This window comes from Mytilus galloprovincialis, chromosome 3 (genome assembly GCF_965363235.1).
Source record: "Mytilus galloprovincialis chromosome 3, xbMytGall1.hap1.1, whole genome shotgun sequence".
NCBI classification, from domain to species: domain Eukaryota; kingdom Metazoa; phylum Mollusca; class Bivalvia; order Mytilida; family Mytilidae; genus Mytilus; species Mytilus galloprovincialis.
Genome location: NC_134840.1, coordinates 1561868 through 1588899, shown reverse-complemented (window position 1 = coordinate 1588899; position 27032 = coordinate 1561868). Strand labels below are relative to the sequence as shown.

General features: G+C 34.8%; 1 protein-coding gene across 6 annotated transcripts in view; it reads right to left on the bottom strand.

The window, feature by feature from the left end:
• LOC143066910 (uncharacterized) overlaps positions 1–26657 on the bottom strand; it is an 86290-nt gene extending 59633 nt beyond the window's left edge. For all 6 annotated transcript variants that reach the window (XM_076239743.1, XM_076239745.1, XM_076239744.1 and 3 more), the window contains exons 1-2: positions 26497–26657; positions 19363–20078 (exon numbers count right to left, since the gene is read on the bottom strand). In XM_076239743.1, the coding sequence (XP_076095858.1) occupies positions 19363–20037 (675 nt within the window). In that variant the 5' untranslated portion in view covers positions 20038–20078; positions 26497–26657. The remainder of the gene's footprint in view (positions 1–19362; positions 20079–26496) is intronic.
• Between the last annotated feature and the right edge of the window lie 375 nt (positions 26658–27032).

The window sequence follows — 27032 nt, the reverse complement described above, 5'->3', positions numbered from 1 at the left end:
TTTTAATAATTTCCAGGATATGGCTTTAATAGAGAGCAATTTCATGAATACTGGGAAGATGCTTTTTCTGTGACATATTCATTGTTTCAGAATATATCCCCCTAACAAAGGAAAGTTTTATTCTGTAAGTGCCTGTGATCTGTGATTTAGATCAGTTTGTCTCATCGCTCTAAGAAAGTTAGTGATGATGAAGGCAGATTTGACCTTGTTTATTTTTTTACGTACAAACACGGTATGAATACTTACAGATAACAAAAAAATATTTATAAGATAACAAAATAATTCTTTATATTGGTATATAATAATTTTAAACATTTCAAAACAAATAAAAGAAATTATAGATATACATAAATGTCTTTGATAAACTATTGAAAAATACAAGTATCTAGTACATTACTGATTTTGTAACGATTTTAAATTCAATAAAAAAACTATATTTATAAGATATAATTATAACCCTGATCAAGGTAGACAATCAACATATTAACTTTATGAAATTAAACATAGACTCATAGTTCAAAGGAATATAACTCTTGTATACAAATGACACATCAATCGAGTTATTTAGCTGCGAATTCGTGCACCACCTTCAAGGAAGATTCTAAATTATCAATATAACCACAAGTTGTTAATCTATAGATACTGACGACTATTGAATGCTAACCACAGTAAAGAATATTTGTTTGAAATTTTTTAACACTTACTCAGAAAAATGCTCGAACTACTTGACTTTCAAAGCTCATAATTAACGTGTTTACACACTGATATAATAAGGTTGTTAAACATTACAAACCTGTAATCGTATAAGACACTATACACCTCGTGTGCTTGCATTAACTTATCCAAAAATATATTTATTTCAAGCCTAAATATTTCGACATGTTGTTGACATTTAATAAATTTTAGAATCACAATTTCCGGTTAAGATTTGACTAAATACCAAAATCTTGATATCGTCAAGTAAATATGCTATATAGTAATCGAGAACAAAGAAAAGAGAAGAAAAAAATAAAGAAATAGCGATGAAAATTGTTGGTATCTTTCATTTTTATTATCTTAATTGTATAGTCTTGAAGCTGAGTGTAATACAGCTATCACAAAACATGGAAACAGAGGATGGATTCTTACCGATGTTGGCCAGTTTGGCTATGAGAGTTGGATCATTATGTATGTTTATACACTTGCTTCTTGTATGTCAAAATCCTGACTTAATTACATGTATTGCCCTGAAAGTGATGTTTCTACGATATGTATGTACAGTACATATAATACAATTATGAAAACATTACATGGACGACAACAGAAGCTTACATTTACACACATTTATCAATCACGTGATTTTCGTGTCAATCTGTATACTTTTTTAACACTCGAAATTTAAATCATTAGAACTTCCCAGGCGTGTAGTTGTATTGTAAAACAAATACATTTATTGTTAATAATATTTATACACGTACTTTAAATTTGCTGATTAAAGGGGATTGAATCATCCACATCAGATGAGTCGGATTGATTACTGATACCAATACAAATAAGTTTATAGATAACTGGCAATATTTTTTTTTCAAATGGTAAAAAAGAAAGAGACCAAATATTTTCATCACCATTACCCTATTTTTTCAATCTCTTTTTCCTATTCTCGATTTTTTTTACCAATATTTTTGACTCAATCATTAACTATATCTGTATTATTATTTGAGAATTATGTAGTACCCTTTTGCTATTATAGTGCTAAACACAAGGGAATCAAAAAGAAAGAAGGATATGCGAATTAATCATATGCAAAACCACCTGTTGGATTGGACGATGTACGTGGGATCTGTTTGTCGATTCTCCAGGAAACACCTTTATTTGTAAAACTATTAACTGTATGACAATTAGCATAGACCATGTGGTGAAGGAACTATATCTGAATTTACGGATAAATGATAATCAAATCATATAAGTATATCTGAACTTCTTTATAATGAACTTATTTGAAAACCCCAGGACAAAAACGGCATTTGAGACGAACAGGATGAAGACATCAGCGCAGTTATGGGGATAACACAATCTTCCGGGACACGACAAAGACGGACACCAATTTATTTAAAAGACTATTTTGCTTAAAAAATAATCAATGATCACCAATCAATGTTTTTTTAAATTTTGTATTAGCCATTTCAGATCTCTTTATATATTACCTTGTCCCGGAAGATTTTTATATCTGTGTTTCTGTCTTCATTATGTTTGAATTTACTTCTTTTTTTGTACATTGGTTTTCCAATAAGAGTCAATAAGTTCCTTGTAAAAAATTTTAGAAAAATTAACAGTGTTTCATTTGAATTCACATTTAGCTTTGCATTCAGAGATAGTTCCTTCACCGAATGGTCTCTGCTTATTGTCATACAGTAAATATAGTGTTACAAACAAAGGGGTTTCCTGGAGAATTCACAAACTTCGTCCGATCTAAAAGGTGTTTGTTCCATGGTTTTGCATATATTTAGGTGATATTTTCTATGTTTTTTATTGTTGATTAAATTCCATACTTCAACAGACAGTAGTATCAACGTACCAATTGGAAATATTATTGGTCATACTTGTACACCAGTAATTCTTGTTCATCAATTAACAATTGTTTATCAATTGTATCAGACTTGTGTCCGATATGAAGATTCCCTGCTTTGGGTTTTGTGTTCTGTTGGATATGTGTTCAGTTAAGTTTTGTGTTCTATTAACTAAACGGGAGTTGCTTTAAGCATTTATTTTCACAGTCATCCAGGAGTGCTTTATCACCTTTGGTGTTTTTTCACTCACTGATGAGTCTTATGTAGACGACACGCGCGTCTGGCGTATCAAATTCTAAGCCTGGTACCTTTGATAACTATTTCCTATTATTTTTTTCATAAAAGTCTTAAATGACATTGTTTCTTGAGGTTGTAGTAAGAATCGGGAAGTATAGGGAAGGCAAATATGTGTTTATTAATAAGTTCTGTACATACTGAAGAAGAAACAAGACAACTTTGGATGGCTCCTAAAAAAATCTGGGATTTGGGAGAATTGGAAAGAAAGTGGGAAGTGGGAAAAATGGTCTAAAAAATTTGGGAAGTAGGAAAAATTTCCAAAAAAATGAAGGATTTGGGAAATGAACACCCCAGTGTCACCCCCTCGAATTCAAAGCCTTTCCCCTTGTACCCTTATATTTGACAATTCGGTGCTTGAAAGATAGATGTTTATTGCAGGCAGTACTAGCAATGATTTCCTTAAAACAAGTTTATCAATTCAATTCACGATATTGGTTCAAACAAATATTAATATGGACCAATTCAAGTACATCGTCTAGGGTGCGCTCGACTTAAATAACTCAGCACGAGATTTTTTGAAATGTAAAGGTTGTTAAGGACTTTTTGTAAGCAATAGACGATAGCACATTATGGACAAAGAAGTGAGTAATCCATGTTTAAAATTTTATAAGAAAAATCTCTGTATGAAAGTCTATATATTTCTCCAAAAAGTTTGGCTTTATTTGCCACACAGTCCCGATTTTCTATTAAATACAATAAAATAATACATAATATTGCTTTGAACGAAGTTTCCCCTGGGTATATGTACAAAATGACATATCTCTAATATTCATTACCTTTGCTGCTTTGATGTTATTGCACTTCGAAAATTTCGTAATACACATGGCGACAGAAGTGGTCATCAACCTTAAATTCACGCACGAAGAGTGATGATAGTTTAATTATCGAGTGTTTAGATATAAACGAGTATACATAAATTGTAAACTATCATGTAATACAAAGAGTGTATCAATGACCGGAAGAAAACATATAAAGATGTACTATCTAAACACGTAAATAATCAATTAAACAATAACACATCTATACGTTCAGATGCGTCAACGTATCAGATACGGATATGATACGCCTTTAAATGTCCCACTTTTGATAAAAGGAATAAGAAGATGAACCCTAATAAAACAAAACAGGTGAACCATGTTCATCACATTTCCCACGCCTCCAAGAAATGCGTCCCGCATTTATCGAAATCAATTGAGCACATCTACATCAAGTGGACATTTTTCAGTCCCAAACTCTATCCGGGTATTGCCTCGAGCCATGTCATTCAAAAACCACAACTGTTACTTCTTCAGTAATAGTCCACTAGAACAACTCGTAGATGAATGATCTACCCGACATGACAAGATTCCCTCTCAACTGTACACTATTGTCTTAACATTGGAGAAGACGTTTAATATGTGCATCAACTTAAATATATCAACTTTATCTTAAGTACCCTTAAGTCGTTTTACATCTTGATTTGAAATATGCATGCTGACAGATTTTTGAGCAACCAATCTTTAACCATGAAAGCTAGAGGGATCCTTAACGTGCACAACGCATGGTACTCAATGAACACGGAACCTTGGATTGAACGTGCCCATCCGACGGACATCATATTAAAATATACAACAAAATAACATTTTTAGTAGTAATTCTGTCACTTTTAATTACAAATTAAACTTTTTTTTTCCACCAAGACTTTTAAACACTTCTATAAACGTCCATATAACTTTCTTTTTATATATTTATATACATGATAAGGATATATATATACAACAATGAGATCCACATTATCTAACCAAATCACCCGGCGTGGACGCCCTGTGTAGGTGACTCATCCCTTGAATCACTTTCATCAACAATGCTGTCCACACTATCAGGCCCAACATTGGAAGTTTCGGGCACCACACTTTCCGGTACAAAAGTATCATCTGAATTTTCGTTTTCATTCATCTCTGTTTCTCCTCTCAGAAGTTGGCCCTTGCACAACCTCATTCTATCCACGCCTACCACAGTTTATGAGATAGTTAACATCCGAGTATTCTTTGAGTACTCGAAAAGGACCACGCCAGTAGGATGTGAATTTTGGAGAATGGCCAGATTTTCGAATTGGAAAGAATATATATACCTGGTCGCCTTTCCTAAACTTGCTCCAGTTTAACTGTTTGGCATAGTACTTTTTCTGACGCACCGTTTCCTGTCCTACCTTTTTATCTAACAAAGTGGTGAGCTTCTTCCATTCGTTCATGAAGTTCCCATGCCCATTTGTTTTGTGGAATTTTCTTAAAATAATCAGGTACCTCGTACATAAGGTCCACAGGTGTAGCAACTTCCCGATCTAACATCATGTTGAGCTGATCTACATGCCATCATAACGTAGGGCAGTAAGCAATCCAAATTATAATGGTATTCATCAAGATAAGCAGTCAACATTTTTGCCAATGTGCCATTAAATCTCTCTACCATTCCCTCATACTGCGGATGATAGGGCGTGATTCTAGTCTTGTCTATCTGTAATAAATGACACATTTCTTGAAATAATTCGCTCTCAAACTGCGCACCTTGGTCAGAGTGAACTACAGTAGGCACACCGAAACGCGCAATAACTTCTGCTACTAATATATTGGCTACAGTTAACGCAAGCATGTTTGGCATTGGAAAGCTTGCAGTCCATTTGCTGTAATAATCGCTAATGACTAGGATATACTTTTGTCCCCTGTCGGTTTCGGGTAGTTCTCCCAATATATTTATTGCAATCCTTCCCGATTTCTGCAACTGCATAGGATCCCTTTGTCGTTATTCGGACCTTTTCTCTTGGCACAGACCTCACAACCGGCTATATATGCTACCATGTCCTGTCGTAAACAAGGACAGTAGAACCCATCTTTGATTCTTGATATTGTGTTGTTAATGCCAAGGTGACCTGATGTCTTGTTAAAATGACACTGCTTAAGTATTTGACGTCTTTCTGTGAGGGGCACTATCACTCTACTTTTGAGGTTGCCTCTGTTCACTTTGCAGAGTACTCCATCCTGAATCTTCAGGTCATCAAACTGCGACCATAATACCCCAGTCCCATTAGGCCACGATCGCACTACGATCTGTGAAAAAAATGCAAATTTTGATGATCGTGGTACGATCGTGTAGGTCGCAGTAAGGTCGTACCACGGTCGTGGTGAGGTCTTCAAGATCGTGAAGAGCGTGACCAACTTTGAACATGTTCAAAACAATCGTGGTGTGGTCGTGGCTAAATTAGGGCGTAGTAGAAGCGTAGTGAGAGCGCACTTAGATCGTAGTAAGATCGCGAAGGTCGTTGTACAATCGTAGCGAGAGCGTAGCGAAAGCGTGATTCTATTCGGAGTTGTCTCAAATAGTCTCAGTTCCTACTTGAGTCACACAAACATCTTCCTCTTTGGTAGACCATATTTATAGCAATGAACCACATAATATTCATTTTATATCTGTTCCGAAGTATTCTATCAGTGACCATTATCCAGTATGCATTTCTCACAAAAGAGGGTTAAAATCGAAAAAGAAAATTCATGAATATATTACGTTCAGATCTACTAAACATTTTAATGAAAATGATTTTGTCAATGACATATCACAGTGTTCATTTAATTGTGTATTAGAAATTGATGACCCCGAAGAAGCACTGTTGTCTTTTTTGAATATTTTTACTAAAGTATTAAATCATCATGCTCCACTCATTAAAAAGAGAGTAAAACGTTTGTATCAAAATGAGTGGATGAATGATGAAATTCTAGATAGCATGAGAAAACGTGATTTTTATCATAAGAAAAAAGATATGTATAGTTATAGACTTTGGAGAAATAAAGTCAAATATCTCATCGAAAACTCTAAACAAAATTATTATACCAATATCATAGAACAAAAAAAGAACAACAGCAGTAAATTATGGAAGCACCTACATACTGTCAGCGGTACCGACAATCATACCAGTATAAAAATCATAAGTGATTGTAACAAAAAGGAAATTTTAGAACCAAAAGGCATTGCTGATGTTTTTAATGCTTATTTCACAAATATCACAGATAATCTTAATATAGATCAAAACATCGACAATTCTAGTAGTTGTTTTAACAAACTTGGTGATTTTATATCGGGTCATGTACCAGATGACGTGTATTTTTCTATACCACTTATGAGTAATGATTTTGTGTGTTTACAACTAAAAGCACTAGATGAATCAAAAGCAACAGGCCTTGATACCATAAGTGCAAAATTTTTAAAGATGTCTTCTCATGCTATTTCACTACCACTTTGTCATATTTTTAATTTGAGTATCAAAACATGTATTTTTCCATCCTCATTTAAACTGGCAAAAGTCATACCAGTTTATAAGAACAAAGGCTCAAAACAGGATGTTTTTAATTATAGACCAATTGCAATTTTACCACTCATTTCTAAAATCCTTGAAAAACATGTGAAAACACACTTAGTAAAATATCTTAATAAATACAAGTTATTGTATAGAATGCAGTCAGGCTTTCGTGCAAACCATTCTTGTCAAACTGCTTTAACAGCTTTAATAGATAAATGGCTTAAAGCCATTGATGATGGCGATCTTGTTGGAGCAGTATTTCTAGATCTAGCAAAAGCCTTTGATCTTCTCAATCATGAACTGCTTATTCAAAAATTAAACAAATACAAATTAGCTTATACTTCATTACGTTGGTTTACATCATATTTGGCTGACAGATATCAGAAAGTATCTATTTCAAATACATTTTCAGACGTACAAAAACAAAAAACGGGTGTACCTCAAGGATCCGTATTAGGACCGGTGTTGTTTTTAATTTTTATTAATGATCTTCCTTTGTCTAATCCTAATCATAACACCGATTTATTTGCTGATGATAGCACCATATCAGTCATTGGACAAAACAAAAGTTGCATCAGTCAAAAACTAAATACGGTTTTACAAGATATTTTTCGCTGGTGTGATGACAATAAGATGGCTGTAAATGTATCTAAAACGAAAGCTATATGCATTGGATCTAAACAAAAGCTTTCCGTTACATCAAATGAAAACATTAATCTTGCTTTAAATGGACAACAAATTATAGAAAGTACATGTGAAAAAGTTCTAGGTGTTTTTATTGATGCATCTCTATCTTGGTCTTCTCATATCGATTATATAATCAAAAAAGTTAACTCTTCTTTAGCTTTACTAAAAAGGATAAAGAAATATCTAAATCATAAAGCTAGACAAATGTACTATAACGCTTACGTTTTACCTCACTTAGATTATTGTTGTTCAATATGGGGAAACTGTAATAACTTTCTATTAGATAGTTTACTAAAACTGCAAAAAAGGGCAGCAAGAATAATTTTAGACGAACATGATTACACCAAACCTTCAAGAGAATTATTTCACGAATGTAACATTGTGCCAATCACACAAAGAATACTTTATCACAAATCATTACTAATGTATAAGGCAAAACATGGCTTAGCTCCAGAATATATGTCCAGTCTTATTGTATCAGCTTCCGCAAACCAAAAATATAATACGAGATTTTCATCCTCAGATAATTTTATTATTCCAAAACCAAATACAGAGTTGTATAAGTCTAGTTTCTCGTACAATGGACCAAAAGTGTGGAATGCTCTTCCTAATTCAATAAAAAAATCAAATACAGTATCCGAATTTAAACATAAATACAAATCTATGTACTTTTAACATTACCATCATATTTTTACTGTAATGCCATATCATAATTGTTTATTGTATTTTAAATTGTACATAATCTTTATTTAATTTATTATTATTGATGCATTGTTTATTTGTAATGTAATTATTATTGTATTAAGAGAGCCTTATTGAAAATTGGTGTAATCCAAATGAGTTACTCTCTCTAAATAAAGATATTATTATTATTATTATTATTATTATTGCGCTACGATCTCACAGCGACGTTATCACGACCTTACTACGACCATCACGTTCTCACCGCGACCCAACTACGCTTCCACTACGACTTTACCACGCTGTTCACGACCATAGTACGATTTTAGCACGCCCTTGCCATCCTCATCACGCTCTTCTCACGACCTTACTATGTTCATACTACGACCATCATTTTTATTGTCATTTTCACATAAAATATCTAAAAAAAACTCCCTAGATTTTGTTTGTCTGAATGTATTTCTCCATTTGCTCTAACGGCTCTACCATGCTTCTCGTTTTTGTATAGATTAGACCGTTGGTTTTTCCCGTTTAAATGGTTTAACATTAGTATTTTTTTGGGCCCTTTATAGCGTGCTGTTCGGTGTGAGCCAAGGCTCCGTATTGAAGGCCGTACCTTGGTCTATAATGGTTTACTTTTATAGATTTTTACGTTGATGGAGAGTTGTCTCATTGGCACTCATACCACATCTTCCTATATATATGACACATCTGTATCATCTCTGCTATCGTTCACTAAAATATCGTCATTTGAGCTTTATGGACCAGCAATAGGTTGTAATTTAGGTTTGATTGGTCGCTCTGACATCTCTTGATGACAAGTATTATACTACTTTTGTGTATAGTATCAGTTTAATTGAAGTCTGGAGCTGGCATGTCAGTTGACTGCTAGTAGTTTGTTGTTATTTATGTATTATTGTCATTTTGTTTATTTTCTTTAGTCACATCTTCTGACTTCTGACATCAGACTCGGACTTCTCTTGAACTGAATTTTAACGTGCGTATTGTTATGCGTTTACTTTTCTTCATTGGCTAGAGGTATAGGGGAGGGTTGAAATCTCACAAACATGTTTAACCCCACTAGTTTTGCGTCCGTCCCAAGTCAGGAGCCTTTGTTAGTCTTGTACTATTTTTAATTTTAGTTTCTTGTGTACTATTTGTATGGCGTTCATACTTTGCTCCCTCTGCCTCTACATCAACCCCTACCACCACGCCCACGTGTTCTAGTAGACTTCGGTGGCATGACTGTATTGTTTCCGAGAAATCTCCGTTTTAATCAGAAATAGAAGGAATGGAACTATATTGATATGAAACACGATATTGACGGTATTGCTGAGAACGTAGTAAGATCGCGGTATGAACGTAGTATAATCGTGGTAAGAACGTGCTATAATCGCAGTAAGATCGTGTTGCAATCGGATAACTCGTGGTATGGTCGCAGTGAGAAAGTGAAGAGCGTAGAAAGATCTTTATAAGTGTAGTGAGGTCGCAGAATAAGCGCGGTTTGAACGTGGTTTAGTCTATCGGGATCGTTGTAGAAGCGTAATTAGGATGTAGTAGCATCGTGAAAGCAACGAAAATTTACATTTTTATGCCGCTCATACCGCGACCTCACCACGATCTAAATTTGGTTTAGATCGCGGTGAGCGTGGTGCGATCGTGGTCTAGTGGGACTGGAGCTTAAGCTTTTAATAACATAATTGTACTCTCTTGTATTTTTCAGGTTCGGCTTGTGTCCATCTTGTATCCACTGTCTTACAATTTGCAAATTTTTGTCGTTGTCTTGAAGATGTTTGAGTGATATTTCTGTGTCGTCCCTCCTGTCTCTTTCACATTCATCGGGCTTTGATGACACTGTTTGTACAAGTTGTTGTGCCATCCAATGAGAGCTATATCCACACTGTCTACAAGGTATCCTACTTAACGCATCTGCGATCGGTGCTGACTTCCTGGTCTGTGTTTTTTTTTCATGTCATACGTACTCAACACCTCAGGCCAACTTGCTAATTGCCCCTCTGCGTTTTTGAAGTTTAACAACCATTACAATGAGCTGTGGTCGGTTCGAACGATGAATGTTCGGCCATACAGAAAATGACGAAAACTTTAGACAAAGTGTACTACTGATAAGAGTTCTTTTCTGGTGACACAATCTTTCCGTTCGGTTTTTTATAGGATTCTGCTTCCAAAAGCAATGACTCTCTTTTTACCATCAATTTCCTGTGATAGCACAGCTCTGATAGCGTTATTACTCGCATCAGTATCTAGAATAAAGGTTCTAGAGAAGTCGGACGATACTCATCTGTATGGTGTTCCACAGGGATCCGTCGTCGGACTGAAACTTTACTGCATTTTTTCGAAACCCATAGGTGAAATGCTCAGGTGTATCTCGTATTTAAACTGCTTGACAATTGGAACAATATATCTGCTCGACTTGAATCCTGTATGGCGGACATAAGCTCTTTGATGTGTTCAAATAAGCTTAAATTGAAAGAAAATCAAACTGAGCTGATAATTTACTCACCGAAACACCGAGTAAAAGAGTTCTCAGACTGTCATCTCAATTTTGGCAAAAACATTGTTAGTAATTTAGCATGCGTCAAGAACCTTGATGTTTACTTTGACAAAACATTGGCGATGGACCAACAGATTAGTGCGACCTCGAAATTTTGTTTCTACCAGATCAGAAATATTTGTCGGATTCGTCCATTCATTGCAGAGAATGCAGCAAAGACACTTGTTTGCTCTTTAGTGACGTCTCGCTTGCACTATGGGAATGCATTGTTATATGAACTTCTCGCAAATGCAATCCAACGATTACAGCGTGTTTAAAACACTGCCGCAAAATTGATAACAAGAAAAAGGAAAAACGAACACGTTAGTCCAATTTTAAAGTCTCTTCATTGGCTGCTAATAACATTTCGTTGCAAATACAAATCGTTGCTTTATGTGTTTAAGGCTGTGAAACAAGAAGTACCCGTGTACCTTTAAGAACTAGTAAACATTTACAAGCAGACAAGAACTCTTCGGTCAGAAAACAACATGCTTCTAGTCAAACCAATAATTAGAACAAAAACATACGGAGAGAGAAGGTTTGCTAGAGAGGCCGCCGTTTTATGGAATGACTTGCCGAAAGAACTGCGAAACCCGGAATATGTGAATGCCTTCAAGAAAAACATTAAATCTTATTTATTCAGACTTGCTTTCTCATATAACGGACGGTATTAGACTTTTATTCGATCTCAGTATATATTTTAATGTATCATACTAAATTTTTATTGCATTTATATTTCCTTTACACTTTTGTTTTTTTGACATTTCTCATACTTACTTATTTTTAATCGTATTTTGATTTTCTTTACTCTTTTTGTTTTTAAGACATAAAACTATTAGTCCAATTTTTAAATTGAAGCACTTGTTGATTTTTTTTTTTTAATTTCAAAATTTGTTTATATTTTTAAATTATTTATAATGAATAATGAATAACCATTTGGAACTAAAATCTGAAAAATCTAGTAACGAGTATACAAGTACGCAAAACTTTATGAACAATCATAACAACATAAATGGACTTCCCAACTCTGGATATAATAACCACATAGACAACATACGAAAAGAAGATTGCTACTCTCATGGACTACCAACACATGATTGCCTTTTCAAATCCGAATGCAAAAATCGATAATCTTCAGAATACTATGATGAACAACTCCCAGGTTCCATTCAAACAGTTCATAATCCGTACACTCCATCTTTTTTCAACACAAACTCATTATCAACATGTACCTGTACATCCACAAACATACTCCCAACTGGGACACAACTTTACTGCTCCTATCAGACATGTTCCGAATATGCATATGCAGCTACATCCTCAACACATTCCATTAAACCTGAATTATCAACAAGGAATTAATCTAGCCCATCCGGGACATAATGCTTTTACTCCAGTTCATCTGTTACAGAATTATCATGCCTCATTAAACATGGCTCAATCTATAAATCAAGTACATATTGACTCAGATCAATCTCTTCATCAAAGGAATTCTCATCCAATAACTAAATCAGCCACTGGTCATCATTCTGCTCGTTAGCGTTGTAATACCCAGGCTAACTACAACATTCATAGAGGTCCAGTGCACACAATGAGAATATATCCACCTTCTTACCGTGAATCAGTTTCAAGATTATACGATCAAAACATGTTCATTAGCAAAATTTGATGTCAACAATCATGGTGGAGATAACAATGTTTTGTTACAATCTTGTGAAACCATAAACATTGAGAATGTAGTGTAACCATCTAACGAAACCAAAATCATTGAAAATGTAGTGGTATCACCTAACGAAACCAAAATCATTGACAATGTAGTGTTACCATCTAATGAAACCAATTTCATTGACATTAAATGTTCAGATCCTTTTCTAGACAAAGGCATGACAGAACAGGACACACGGAAGATGTAACCGTGCAATCGAGGGATGTGGTTGATCATTTTAAACTTTTGACTTTTAATATAGAAGGCCTTCGAAGCAGTGCTCCTTATTTGGAGAAAACATTACCTTTTAATGATTTAATATGTTTACAAGAGCACTGGTTGTGGCAATATGAACAACAAGAGGCCTTAAAATTTCTTAAACACTTAAATTATGCTATAAGATCAAGTGACTGTAACTTTCCGAAAGTACACTCTGTGCGTTCACGTGGTAATTGGGAGGTTCTTACTGGCTGAATTCCAAATTTGATAGCTATGTGAAAACCCTAAATGATGGTAATGAACGTATTATTGCAGTAGAAATTTTAAAACTGCTCTCGGAAAGGATATGTATGATAAATTGCTACCGTCCTACATCTGGATACTCTGATACAGCCGTTAAGTATCAAGATAATCTTGACTTGCTCGATATCATTATTCAGAAGTATTGTGATTCACACCAAATTATTCTTGTAGGTGATATGAATGCAACAATGTTACTCTCTCGAAGGAACGATTCAGATAAACCTTTTAGATCTTTTATAGACAAACATTAACTAGGCACTTTTGCTAATATAGGAACCACACCAACGTATCAGCATGGTGTAGGATCATCTCAGATTGACTATATTTTCAGTCATACAGATGACAATCTTTTAGAACTTGAGATATGTCAGCAAAAACCCAACAAATACTTCTAGTCATGTACCTGTGGTAGACAAAATAAAGGTAATATTAAGCATGACTATTGAAAAACTGATAATCCTTTCGAAAGAAGAAGAAATACATGGAAAGATTGTGATTAAGAGTTATATCAAAGCACTCTGTCTAATTCACAGAAACCCATTATTGAAAGACCAGATCAAATAAAGACATTTATTGACCAACTTAATGGTAATATACTTGCAGCAGCTAGACAAGCTATACCATGTAGGAAAATTCGACTTAAGGGACCAAAGTGAAAGGCTACTCCAGCACTAAGACAATTACTTGCTAAAGGCAATTTAATCAACAAAAATTAGATTCAATATGGCAGACCAACTGAGAATTACCCAATCATTAATGAACGCAAATCCATCAAAAGACATATCCGGTCACAACAACGACAGGACATGGCATGTAAACGGAAACAATTTTATTTTTATAACCAAATAGTTGAATCTGGAAAGTCTATAAACTTTTATAAACTTATTAGAAGAGGAATATCAAATACTACTTTAAAACCACAAGGCGTGATGAATGATTAAAAAATGACTTTTCTAGTTTATTACTGTAATTTAATGAATGAAAATATCATATATTCTCAATAAATCACCAAAACATATTACTACGTTGATAAAAATTAAACTTTTTTTCAATTTAATGCAATTTTTTCTGTTCAGGAAATGTGTCACCACAACTTTGCAGTATTAAATTAGAAATTATCGGGTCTCTGTTTTGGTGATTGTGACTGGCTTGTTTGTAGATCTTACTTAACTGAACATTCTCCCATGTCCCAGTAGTTACAGAAGAAAAATTTACAAAAAATTACGAAATTTATAAAAATTGTTCAAAATTGACTATAAGGGACAATAACTCCTTAAGGGGTCAATTGATCATTTTGGCCATGCTGACTTATTTGTAGGTCTTACTTTGCTGTACACTATTGCTGTTCACAGTTTATCTCTATCTATAATAATATTGAAGATAATAACCAAAAGCTGCAAAATTTTCGTAAAATTGCCAATTCAAGGGGTAGCAACCCAACAATGGATTGCCTGATTGGTTTGGAAATTTCAGGGAAAATATATCTTGACCTTATAAACAATTTTATTCCGTCAGATTTTTTATTAGCCATGACGGTCATCTTGGTTCGCGGGCGGGGTCATCGGACACATTTTTTAAACTAGATACCCTTATGATGAGTGTGGAAAAGTTTGGTTTATTTTGTCTCAGTAGTTTCAGAGGAGAAGATTTTTGTTAAAGATTACAAAAAATTACGAAAAATTGACAAAAATTGACTATAAAGGACAATAACTCCTTAAGGGGTCAAATGACAATTTTGGTCATGCTGACATATTTTTAGATCTTACTATGCTAAATATTATTGTTCTTTTACAGTTTCACTCTATCTATAATAATATTCAATATAATACGGCAAAATTTCCTTAAAATTACCAATTCAGGGACAGCAACCCAAAAACGAGTTGTCTTATTCATCTGAAAATTCCGGGGCAGATAGATCTTGACCTGATAAACAATTTTATTTCACGTCAAATTTGCTTTTAATGCTTTGGTTACAGAGATATAAGCCAAAATCTACATTTTACCCCTATGTTCTATTTTAAGCCATGGCGGCCATCTTGGTTGGTTGGCCGGGTCACCGGACACATATTTTGAACTAGATACCCCAATAATGATTGCAGCCGAGTTTGGTTAAATTTGGCCCAGTAGTTTCAGAAGAGAAGATTTTTGTAAAAGTTAACGACGGACGACGACGACGGACGACGGACGCCAAGTGACGTTTATTTCCAGTTTTGCGTCAGTAGACGAAATAATTACGATTGACATACTTCGGTAGGATTGCTACGGATGATTCCAACAACAAACGTAGGCGTGTTATACACCATTGTGAAGATAAATCAATTTAGATTTACGACATAACAAGTTTTAGTGGGGTTGAAATCGGCATATAACGAAATTTCATCACCGCCTGAAATTGCTCTTAAATGCGAGTTAAGTTCCTTGTGTTATATTAAGGTATATATAAAAAAAATTCTGAGACAAGTGCCTGTGCGATTTTGACTAAAGAAAATGACCATTGGATTCCAAATCAACACAATAAATACATTAAAGCATAAAGAATAAACAAATTAGACTCTATATAATGTTGCTATTGATGGGATTTAAATGACAGAAATGGAATGTCTTTTTTCGATAACACACAGAACTCAACTAGATCATTGGTCAAGTGCTTACAGTTTTTAGGTCAGCACGGGCTCTTCCGCGCTTTACCGAAAAACGGTAACAATAAAAACAACATATATACATATATCTAATCAGCATGAACTTAGTAGCTACAATATTGATAGTCAGCTTCCAGTACATCATAGGAACCAGCATTACAGCAGGCAAATCATTGGATCATCAACAACTTCTCTCGTAAACACTTAACAAAAACATGCTACACACAGGTAGACGACCATTTTCAATACCAATAAAAGGGAAGACAAAACATCAACATGTATTACTCCTAATACTACTTGGAGGCGATACAGAACAAAATCCAGGCCTTAGAGAAAAACATCAAAGCATCTACCCATGTTGGCTATGCGATCATCCTGTAACATGGAAATGCGAAGTGTATGATGCGATGATTGTGACATATGGCATCACAGATCATGCATCGAATTATGCACAGCTGAATATGTACTACTCGAAAGATCTAATGTCAATGACTTTTCTGTAAATCCTTTACATTTCATAGCTACGAGCTAAATACCACCAACTATAATGAACAACTTTCACATAACATCACCTCTGAATCCATATCATCAAGCATATGCAGTCCTTTGAAAGCCAGCAGCCCCAAAATGAGAAAAATTAAAAAAAAACAGTCTAAACACAACAAATCAGAACAGAACAGAAAGCAAAAACATCTTCAACCTACAGGAAAAACGAAACCTATGAATACTACTTATTAACTTTATGAGCATATAAGACAAAACATCAGAACTCAAGGCAGCAGTCAATCACATAAAACCCGACATAACTTTAACTGTCTAGATATTAACTTGGAAACATAAACAGTTAACTCAAACGCAAACGATAAAGAAATCCAAAACAAAATTATGAAAACAACAGCCACATTCCAACTTACTCGAATACATGAACTACCAACAAGACAAAATTACAACATTGGAGTAGCCCCATTAAAAAACAAAGGGAAACTCATCAGCGACAGCAAAGGGAAAGCTGAAATACTAATACAGCAATTCAAATCGGTTTTCACAATAGATAAATCCACAACCATACCAGACACAACAAAGCATATTGAGGAAGTTATACCAAACCTTATAATAACAAAAAAGGGACTAGAAAAAACTGCTGAAAGATGTCAACCCATCCAAAGCTTCTGGACAAGATGGATTTCCAAACAGAATTTAGAAAGAATGTGCAAGTCAAATAACACCAGGACTGACAGCAATCTTCCAAAAATCTATAGACACTGGAACTCTTCCACAAGACTGGCTCAACGCAAACATATAATAGTAATGCGTTTTCAAAAAAAGACGATAAACATGCTGCTGAGAATTGCAAACCTGTATCGTTAACATCAGTGTCATATAAGATCCTGGAACATATAATATGTATGCAGGCATATAATGAAACTACTAGAAAAGCATAATATGTTTACATCTTTAAACCATGGTTTTAGACATCCGGTTACTCGTGTGAAACCCAACTACTTGTCACTATGAACGACTTCGTGAAAGCATATGCTGGACTATTGCCATACTAGATTTATCAAAGGCTTTCAACACATTACCCCATAGAAAAATGCCATAACAATGGGCGATTATGGAATTCGTGGGCCAATAAACAACTGGTTTTATATGTAAGTGGTAGTGGAAGGAAAACAATCAGAAGAAGTAACGATAGACTCTGGAGTTCCACAAGGTACAGTCCTAAGACCATTACTATTTCCTTTGCAATATAAATGACCTCCCAGACGCCGTCAAATCTTCAGTCAGACTTTTCGCTGATGACTGCCTTTTTTACAGATCAGTGAAATCTCAAAAATACCACGACATATTTCAAGACCTAAAAAAACTAGAAGTATGGGCTGACAAGTGGGGAATGCGGGTTCAATGCCAAAAAATGATACATCCTAAGCATTAGAAACAAGAGCTATAAATTCTTAAATTTAAATGAACACATACTACAACAAGTCAAACATAACCCGTACCTAGGCCAACAAATCTCGGAAGACCTCAAATGGACCACCCACATATCAAACGTTGCAAAGAAAGCAAATTCAACACTAGGTTTTCTAAGAAGAAACTTGAAATACTGCCCACAAAATTGCAAAAAAAAACGCTTACATCTCGCTCGTCAGATCAACGATGGAATATGGAGATATAGTATGGGACCCCTTCACACTAACAAACATAAATAAGCTTGAAAAGATACAATGTCAAGCGGCAAGATTTATCACCAGAGATTACAAGTCGATAGAGGACGGATGTGTCTCAAAAATGCTTGCCTCACTGGAACTACAAGATCTCCAGACAAGACGAACAAGCCAGAAGTAAGTATTTATGTACAAAGTGGTTGAGGGGCTGATTCCAGCTATTGAACCAGAAGAATTCTTCAAAAAAATCGAGCCCGAAGAAAACCATAACTGCCAAGAAATTCGAAGAATACCCGGCAACAAATATTGGGGAAAAGCAAGTAAAGAATCACTCTAAGTGTTTTGATATTCCACCAAGCAAAACACCACAATACTCAAACTAATTCTTTGTTAAGACAGTGATTGCGTTGAATCAGCTAGACAACTGTAGTGCACTTATCAAGCGGCACTCTTTCAAACCGTGTTATGTTCAGGGGGCTACGTCTACGTACCAGAAGGTCCTCTGCCCTTAGTGGGTCAAGGGAGGTTCCGGCGTACACTTAATAAATGAAGAGTGATTTCTTGTCCATTCGTTTTTTATGCGTATTATTATATGATTTTGCCATGTGATTATGGCCTTTCCGAATTTATTTTCCTCTAAGTTCAGTATTTTTGTGATTTCACTTTTCACTTTAAAGGAGCAAAGACAGGAGGAAAAATCAAACACACTTCGTATCTGAGCAACAAAAAAACAAATTACCCAGACTTTTGTCTCGTCCTTTTTCTTAAACCGTTTTGTCATGTCGGTGCCTTTCATAACTGACTATGCGATATTGGGTTTTGCACATCGTTGAAGGTTGTACTATGGCCTATTATATTTGTTTAAGTTCTCTTCATTGGATTCGTAACAATCTCAGTAATTATTGTAAATGTTTTATGCCCCATTTATGTTTTCTGATCTGTGCGTCCGTCCGTGTGGGGCATCCATGTACTGCGGACACATTCTTGTTTATGCTGTTTCTTTGTCAAAATCAAAATAGCATGCATTTATTTATAATGCATTTTAAATTACAAAATGTTCTTTCATTTCCAAATAAAAGATATTCACTATGTTGTTTGTTTTATGTATATATACCGATTGTAAATGCTTAATATGACGTAACATACAATTTATTGTTGAAGTGATTGTAGATATATTTTGATGATTTCTGTTGCTGTCTCATTAAAGTATTATTCACATCGACCTTTATTCATATTTACCTTGGAATTATCCTTTAATTCTTGGAGCATATCTTGGTACCTTTCTTCAAAATCGTGGGTATCGGAAAGATTTTCCAGACTGTTTAGTTTTCCCTCCATAATTGCCTTATTTTTACAAAATTCTGCTATTTTGACTAGGGCTACCCTTATATCGGTCATGTTTCTTTTATAATCAGCATCATCGATCTCTCCTGATTTTGCATGTGCATACAATTGATTCCTGTGCTTTGTTAAGTCTTCAACTGCTTTCCGTACAGCGCAGTAATTTGCAATTGGGGTTTTCAAATCTGGTACCAAATTGACAAGAAGACACCGCAAAAGAGTGACATCTAATTCGCTTTCTGTTAATCCTTTTTTCGCCGGGTGACAACACTTAAATTTTCCTGGTGTATTACAACTTTGACATTTCAAGTTCGGTGTTGTATCGAGTAAAATATCCAGTTGTGCTACGAATAGAACTTTGGGTGTTCCTTTAGGCACAGTTCCGCCACTACATTGGCAACATGGCACTCGATTATGACAAAGATGGTAAATTTCATGTTGGTTACGTTTGATGAAATCTTCAAACGATTCATTTCTTTTTTTCAATTCTTTTTGAAGAAGCATAACCAACGCTTCTTTTCCATGATCAACAATGGCGGTACAAATTCTATAAAAGTTTTCCCTTTTCCTCATTTTCTACCACTTTGCTTTCGATAATCTATTAAGCCGTCTCTCTGTAAACGATGAAAATATTAGTCATGCATATTACTATCTAGTAGTATTTTAAATTTTAAAAGCGTAGTTTTTATTATACAGAAGACTCGAATAATCATTTTCATCTTTAAAGTTACCTCCTATACATTTCTAAGAATATGATTGGTTAATAGCGTCAACGTTGAGACCGTGTATATACCATATTAGGTTAGTAGGGAGGCGGGGCTTTCAATACACGGCTAGTAGTGGAGTTACGACTTAGGCACTATTTGATTATTCAAATGTATTGAAAGTTCTGTTTAATATTGTTATATCAAGGTTGTTGATATTAAATTGTTATTGTTGACATTAGTTTTTGTGTGCATACCAACTGCAGTAGGTTCTTAAAATTCAACACTTGAACACTTTAATATTACAAATAAAAAGTTGTGGTATGATTGCAAATGAGTAAACTCTAGTCTAATTTCAACAAATAAAGATAGTCGGTAAAATAAATTCGTTACATAGTGTGCTAGTGACCTAATACGACGTATACGAGGTCAGTAAAGTCACTAACGCACTATGTAACTAATGATTACGGTAGTTTCTACAGGCGAATACAAACACTCAGTGTGTCGATTTTTTATGCATCTAGAGATTTTGACAATGTTTGACATACAGGTCTCTAAGACGTAAATAAACTTAAACAGTTTTTTTTTTCAGTAACATAACTGTTCCAGGTTAGGGAAGAGTTCAGCGCTCATAAACATGTTTATAACCACCACATTCTGTATGTGTCTGCACAAAGTCAGGGGCTTGTAAATTTCAATGTGTTGTCCTGGAACCACACACACGCACACAATAAATAATACGACTAGTCTGCACAGACTCTGACTCTGAGACTAACACTTGCATAAAAACGACGCTATGTATAATTTGATAGTTCATCGTGCAATACACATGATACAATAATACAGGAACTGCTCAGTATAATACTAGATAACTAGATCCAATCGGTTATTCCGTTTATAAGAAAAACACTTGTTATTGCCAATAATAAAAAGGTTCCGGGTCAAGTCCGATACCGATACCAACAGTATCTAATTATATGTCACATAGGTTTATGTGTCACAGTGGGGTGATTGACTTAATTTGATTCGAGACTTTTCCGGACATTTGTAATAGCAATTATTGTTTATCAGATAATTGAATTGAATGAGGTTAATGGAGAATGTTGTTTTTGTTTGGATTATTATGTGTTTGTATTATAAATCAAAAGGGTCTGCTTACACTGGCTTACATTTAGGAACGCCTATTTTTGTTTAGAATGATTACTATCGCGTGCATTTTTTTCTCAAGAGTGTTTGCTGACCAGTTTCCAATCCAACATGCCAAGAGGGAATTCTAAGAAAATGACTCCAGCTAGAGGATGAAAGGGGTAAAAAGAAACGGCTAGTGAAGTCACCCCTGATCATCTGGTGAGTCAGTTATTGATTTTAGTAGTGTCCAAGGGCCCTCTAAAACGTCAACTTAAAACCTAACTCATTTAATTAAAACATTCAGTTTTCACAAAGCCTACATGGTCTTGAGGAAAGTTTGATTGACCAAATTGGGTGTTACGTACCCATGAAGCTAAGAGATAAGAATCGGAAACATGAATTTATCGATCTGAGTTTGTTGATAAAATCTCCTAGATAACTGGTAATTTTTTCTGACAAAGAAGGTGACTTACTTAGTAGTTGTAAAAGGGGTCTCATGCGGATTAAATCTTTACCATGTCACGCTATACCAAATATACACACATAGATAAGCGCCTTCATGATTTATATGAGTATTTTGCTAGAGAAACAGAGTTCTTTAACACAAGAACTGCTAAGGTACATGAGAGATATTCGTTTTGCAGCAAATAAATGACACGTTTGGGGAACATACGATGAGCAATTCAGACTCCGAAAAGCACAAAGACCTCAGTCATTTTTGGCTGTCATAAACAAAGACTTATTCTCATTTAATATAGCAACAGCTATAAGAGATCAAGGTCAAAGTAATGAAAGTAAAGTAGGTTTCGGTTCTCAAAGTGAGCCTCTTCATTCCTTTTGTCAGTCATCAGGCCAGCAAAATATTCAGCCACCTAGAACATACAATGCATAAAGCACAAAAGGGAAGCAGTGTAATTTAAACCCTTGTAGATTCAAACATGGATGCTCAGCATGGAGGTCAACACTAAGCTTATTTTTGTAAGAGATATTAAAATTTCAAAACAGAGAGACACATTTTCACTTAGTTTTTCCCCAGTTACGGTTGAAAATTTAGAAATATATTTACATGATAACCCCCTTTTAAAAGTGCCTCGTATTGCGTATGCATTGTCCGGTTTCGAAATTATTTTTTCTTTACATTACTCAGGCCCTCGTTTACCTACAGATTCCAAAATCTTAAAAAGTGCTATCGAGAGACCAGATATACTTCTTCAAAAAATTAAGAAGGAACTAGATGTACGGAAATGGATACAGGGCGTGTTGCCGGTCCTTTTAAGTTTAGGCCTATTCCTACTTTACGAATCTCGCCATTGAGTTTAGTTCAAGAGGGAAAGGACGGCAAGTTTAGAGTATTCACCACTTTTCTTATCCCGAAAACTCATCCGTCAATGATTTTATTGATCAAAAGATATTTTCAGTAGCGTACTCAAATATTGATGACGCTGTCGATGTTATAAAATTATACGGAAATAAAACATAAGCCAGCAAGTCCGACATCAGCTCGGCATTTATATTAATTCCTATCTCGCCGATTGATTTTTATCTTCTTTGTTTCAAAATTAATCAAACAAAATATTTTGATAAAGCCCACCCTTTTGGAGCCTCAATTAGCAGTGCTTTATTTGACAAATTTGCCTCTTTTCTGCACTGGGCTGTTTCTGTAAGAAAATCTGAGGGCACCATTATAAACTACCTTGAAGGGGCGGAACCAGTCAAAGTGGTGACTTGCATCATTCTTTCAAGGCTATTTGCAAATAAACTCATCATAGATACCAGGACTAAATTTAGTATTTACGCCAGACGCGCGTTTCGTCTACAAAAGACTCATCAGTGACGTTCGAATCCAAAACAATTAAAAAGGCCAAACAAAGTACGAAGTTGAAGAGCATTGAGGACCAAAATTCCAAAACGTTTTGCCAAAAACAGTTAAGGTAATCTATGCCTGAGGTAGAAAAGCCTTAGTAATTCAAAAAATTAAAAAATGTGTAAACAATCAATTTATAAATATAACCATAACAATGACAATTCATGTCAGCACAAAAAGTGATGACTACTGGACTTGTGATACCCTCGGGGAAATAAATCTCCACCAGCAGTGGCATCGACCCAGTGGTTGTAAATAAACTCGAATTTTACACAGACAGTGCAGGGGGTCCACACTTGGTTTCGGCATATATTTAAAGGGTGGATAGGCTGACGGGTTATTGCCGAGAACGTGGCATAAGCGCGGTTTATTGTCTAACATTACATTTTTAGAACTATTCCCAGTTTCATGGTATCAATCATTCTGTGGGGGTCTGAACTTAAAAATAAAAAAAGGTGTTGTTTCATATTGATAACGAAGGCACAGTGAACATTCTTACCAAAAAATCGTCAAAATCATCGGTTCTCATGATTTTAGTTAGACGTTTATATAAGAAAAGAAGATGTGGTATAATTGCCAACTCTCCACAAGAGACCAAAATGACACATACACTAGTTCTATGTTATGATGTAATGTTTCTAGAACTAGTGTTAATATTTCTCGTTGCCAGTGGTTCCGCTTCCGGAACCTAGCACCAAATGCATCTCTGACACCAACTCCAATTCCGAACCAAGTATGGATTCTATAACAGAGGAATCAGCTAGACTTTTTTCCGATTCGTTAGCCGAAAATACATAGAAAAGCTATTCCAGAGCGAGATCTGTTCTTGCTTCATTCCAACTTCTATACACACTGGATAAAGTATGGCCAGTTCCTGTTGTACATTTGTACAATTCATCGCTTATTAATTTGTGAAGCATTTTTCTCCAGCTACAGTTCGATTATATATAAGTGGTATTTCCTTTTTTCACAAGGCACGTAATTTAAAGGATACTTCTTAGAATTTTGTTGTATCAAGATGTGTAAAATGCTTCAAGGTTTTACACAGAAATCACCCACAGAGAGACAACAGAGCCCGATAACATTACCACTTTTACGATAGATTACAGCCGCTCTCCCTAGTGTTTGTACATCTACTTACGAATCTTTATTATTTAAATCTTCATTTATTGTGGCATTTTTCGATATGTTAGGTGTAAGTGAGTTTACGACAAAAAAATAAATCTGATTTTAGTACCGAAGCACAGCAATTGTCGGGTGTGGTCTTGTCAGATCGTCAAATAAAAATTAACATTGAGAAAGGTAAAACGAATCAGAGAAATCATCCAACGTTTATTGTGACAAATAAAGAAAAAGATAACCAGTGCATCTGCCTGTGTTAACCTTGAAGAAATATTTAGCTGCACGTCCTACGGTTTTAGGTCGTAACACATGCACTTGTCTCAGATTTTTTCCCCTTTATACCTCAATATAACATTAAGGTATTTAGGGGGGAAATTCTGAGACAAGTTCCTGTGGGTCGTAATCAGATATTTATGCATTTTGACGGGTCACCGCTAACCCGTTATCAACTGTCAGCTATGCTTAGGAAGTCGGTAAATTTTTGTAACATTCCAAACCTTAACCTTTTGAAATCGCATTCTTTAATAATTGGAGCCGCCATAGAGGCGAGCAATCGTGGTCGTCAGGTGAATTTGAGCTACATCAGGAATCATTGGTGAAAATAATTTCAAATTTTCAATTTCTTTATATGTTCATATAGAACAAAAGTAAACAACATTATAGCAAACTCCTTAAAAAAATTTCGGTTTGTAGGTCATGAGATGCAGTCAACTCTCTGTCTATTCCCCATTGGGCTGGCATAACAGCTGCAAGCCGATTTTGAAGGAAAAACCTAAATTTGGATAGGCTAGGAGTAAAATTTAAATGGATGACAAAATCAGGAATGAAATGGAAATATCTAGATTCATCTTTTAAATGTGAAATTAAAAAGTGGCCAGCCCCAAATTATATATTTATACATGTAGGTGCAAATGATTTAGTACTTATGAAATCAAAAGAGCTAATAGAGAACATCACATGTTCAGTTCAATGTTAAGAATAAAGGTTTTCACACCTGACATTAAGTAAATATGGTCAGATATTTTACCAAGGCCATACTGGCATGGAACATTAAGGCCAAAGTTAGTAGAAATAGCTAGAAAAATAGTAAATTGTGCCGTAAGATCGTTCATGGAGATTGAAGGTCAATATATTTTGAGGTATTCAGCTATCAAAGCCTCTGAATTACATTTTTTTTTAGACATGACGACACCCACCTGTCACAAGTTAGTATTGGTATTTTCTTAAATAACATTCAGGCTGCTATTGAAACTTTTGTACTCGGTGTTTTCCCACCAGATATGTGAGCGCAGAGAATGTTTGACGGTGAATGGGGATTTATAAGACCCTCATTCATTTTGGCGGTTCTCGGCGACAATAAACGGACTTGGAACTGTCCCCCTCTGACACATATATCTACCCTACCGGCTCTATAGTGGAAGGTATTAAATAATTGCCTAGGGTTCACTCTTGTCATCAAGAGAAATCCCCTCTACTTCTGGTATCAGCAGGGAGGTGTCATCTTCGCAGTACAAGTAAGAATTGTCTTTAGTAATTACGTGTAATTCCTAATTTCACCTCTTTACTGTAAAATATACACTGTTAACAGACTACTGGACATAAAGACAGACAAATGAACATTTAGACCTATCATATATCAATGGATGGCAATTCAATCAAACAATTATTATATATCAATTTGTAAAATATCTATATTCTTACGTTGAAAGCGTAGCAGCAATTTATCATCATCAGTAATTGTGAAAAGGGTTTAGCCATACGAGTAATCGAATTTATGGTAAAGAGTCAATAAATGTATCGGGAAATATTTTTTTGGAATGCAAACGTCACCCCTGTAACAAAATGCCTGATCCCACTCACCAGATCCCATACTTTTCTGATGTCTCGCCTGTCAACGAAACTTACACTTTGTTTTAGTTCAATCTTTTTAATTATGCAATTGTTTTTTTATTGCAAAATTTATTACTTTCCAATTAAACATTTCGTACAAGTCAGAAAAAAAAACAAAAGAAACAAAAGAAACGGCCCGGGATGGTAATAACCTTATATTCTTATGTGAAAAAAGAACAGAGGAGTTGCACGTATAAACTACTATAATTGTAGATAATATGAAAAAGATCTACACCACATCAACGTTCTTTTTTACAGTATTACATTGAAGGTATGATTTTTCTGTGAATATTATCCATTATCTAAGTATTAAATCAAACTTACCTAGTTTTAAGACGCAATAGGCCACAACAAATAAAGTAAAGCCGTCCCTATTTTATAAAGGTTGTATACCAAACTTATACGACTTTAAAATGATCTTAACAAAAAACAAGATATCCTTGAACATATTGAAATTTGATATGGTATATTGGTTTTGTTTTGTGTCAATAGAGACACCGTGCGTTAAAGGAAACATATACTATTTACAAAATGTTTTATAAGTAAATGTTTTGTCATTGACCTACTTTATGTTTAAACAAACATTTTTTGAAAATGGTATCAGATAATTTATATGTATTTACAATCATACAACTAAAGAAAAGATTTAAATAGGACATGTTTTCTGGTATAACACGAACAAAGAATTCATTTCAAAACCAGTGACATTTAAATAAAAATCCCTCCTAGTTACTTCAATTCTTTCACCAAACATACGGCTATATCAATAACCATTCGAAAGCTTTTTTTTTAACTTTCAGTGTTGCACGGCCGTCTAAAATTGTTGGATATTTTTTTCTTATGTTTAATATAATGAACTT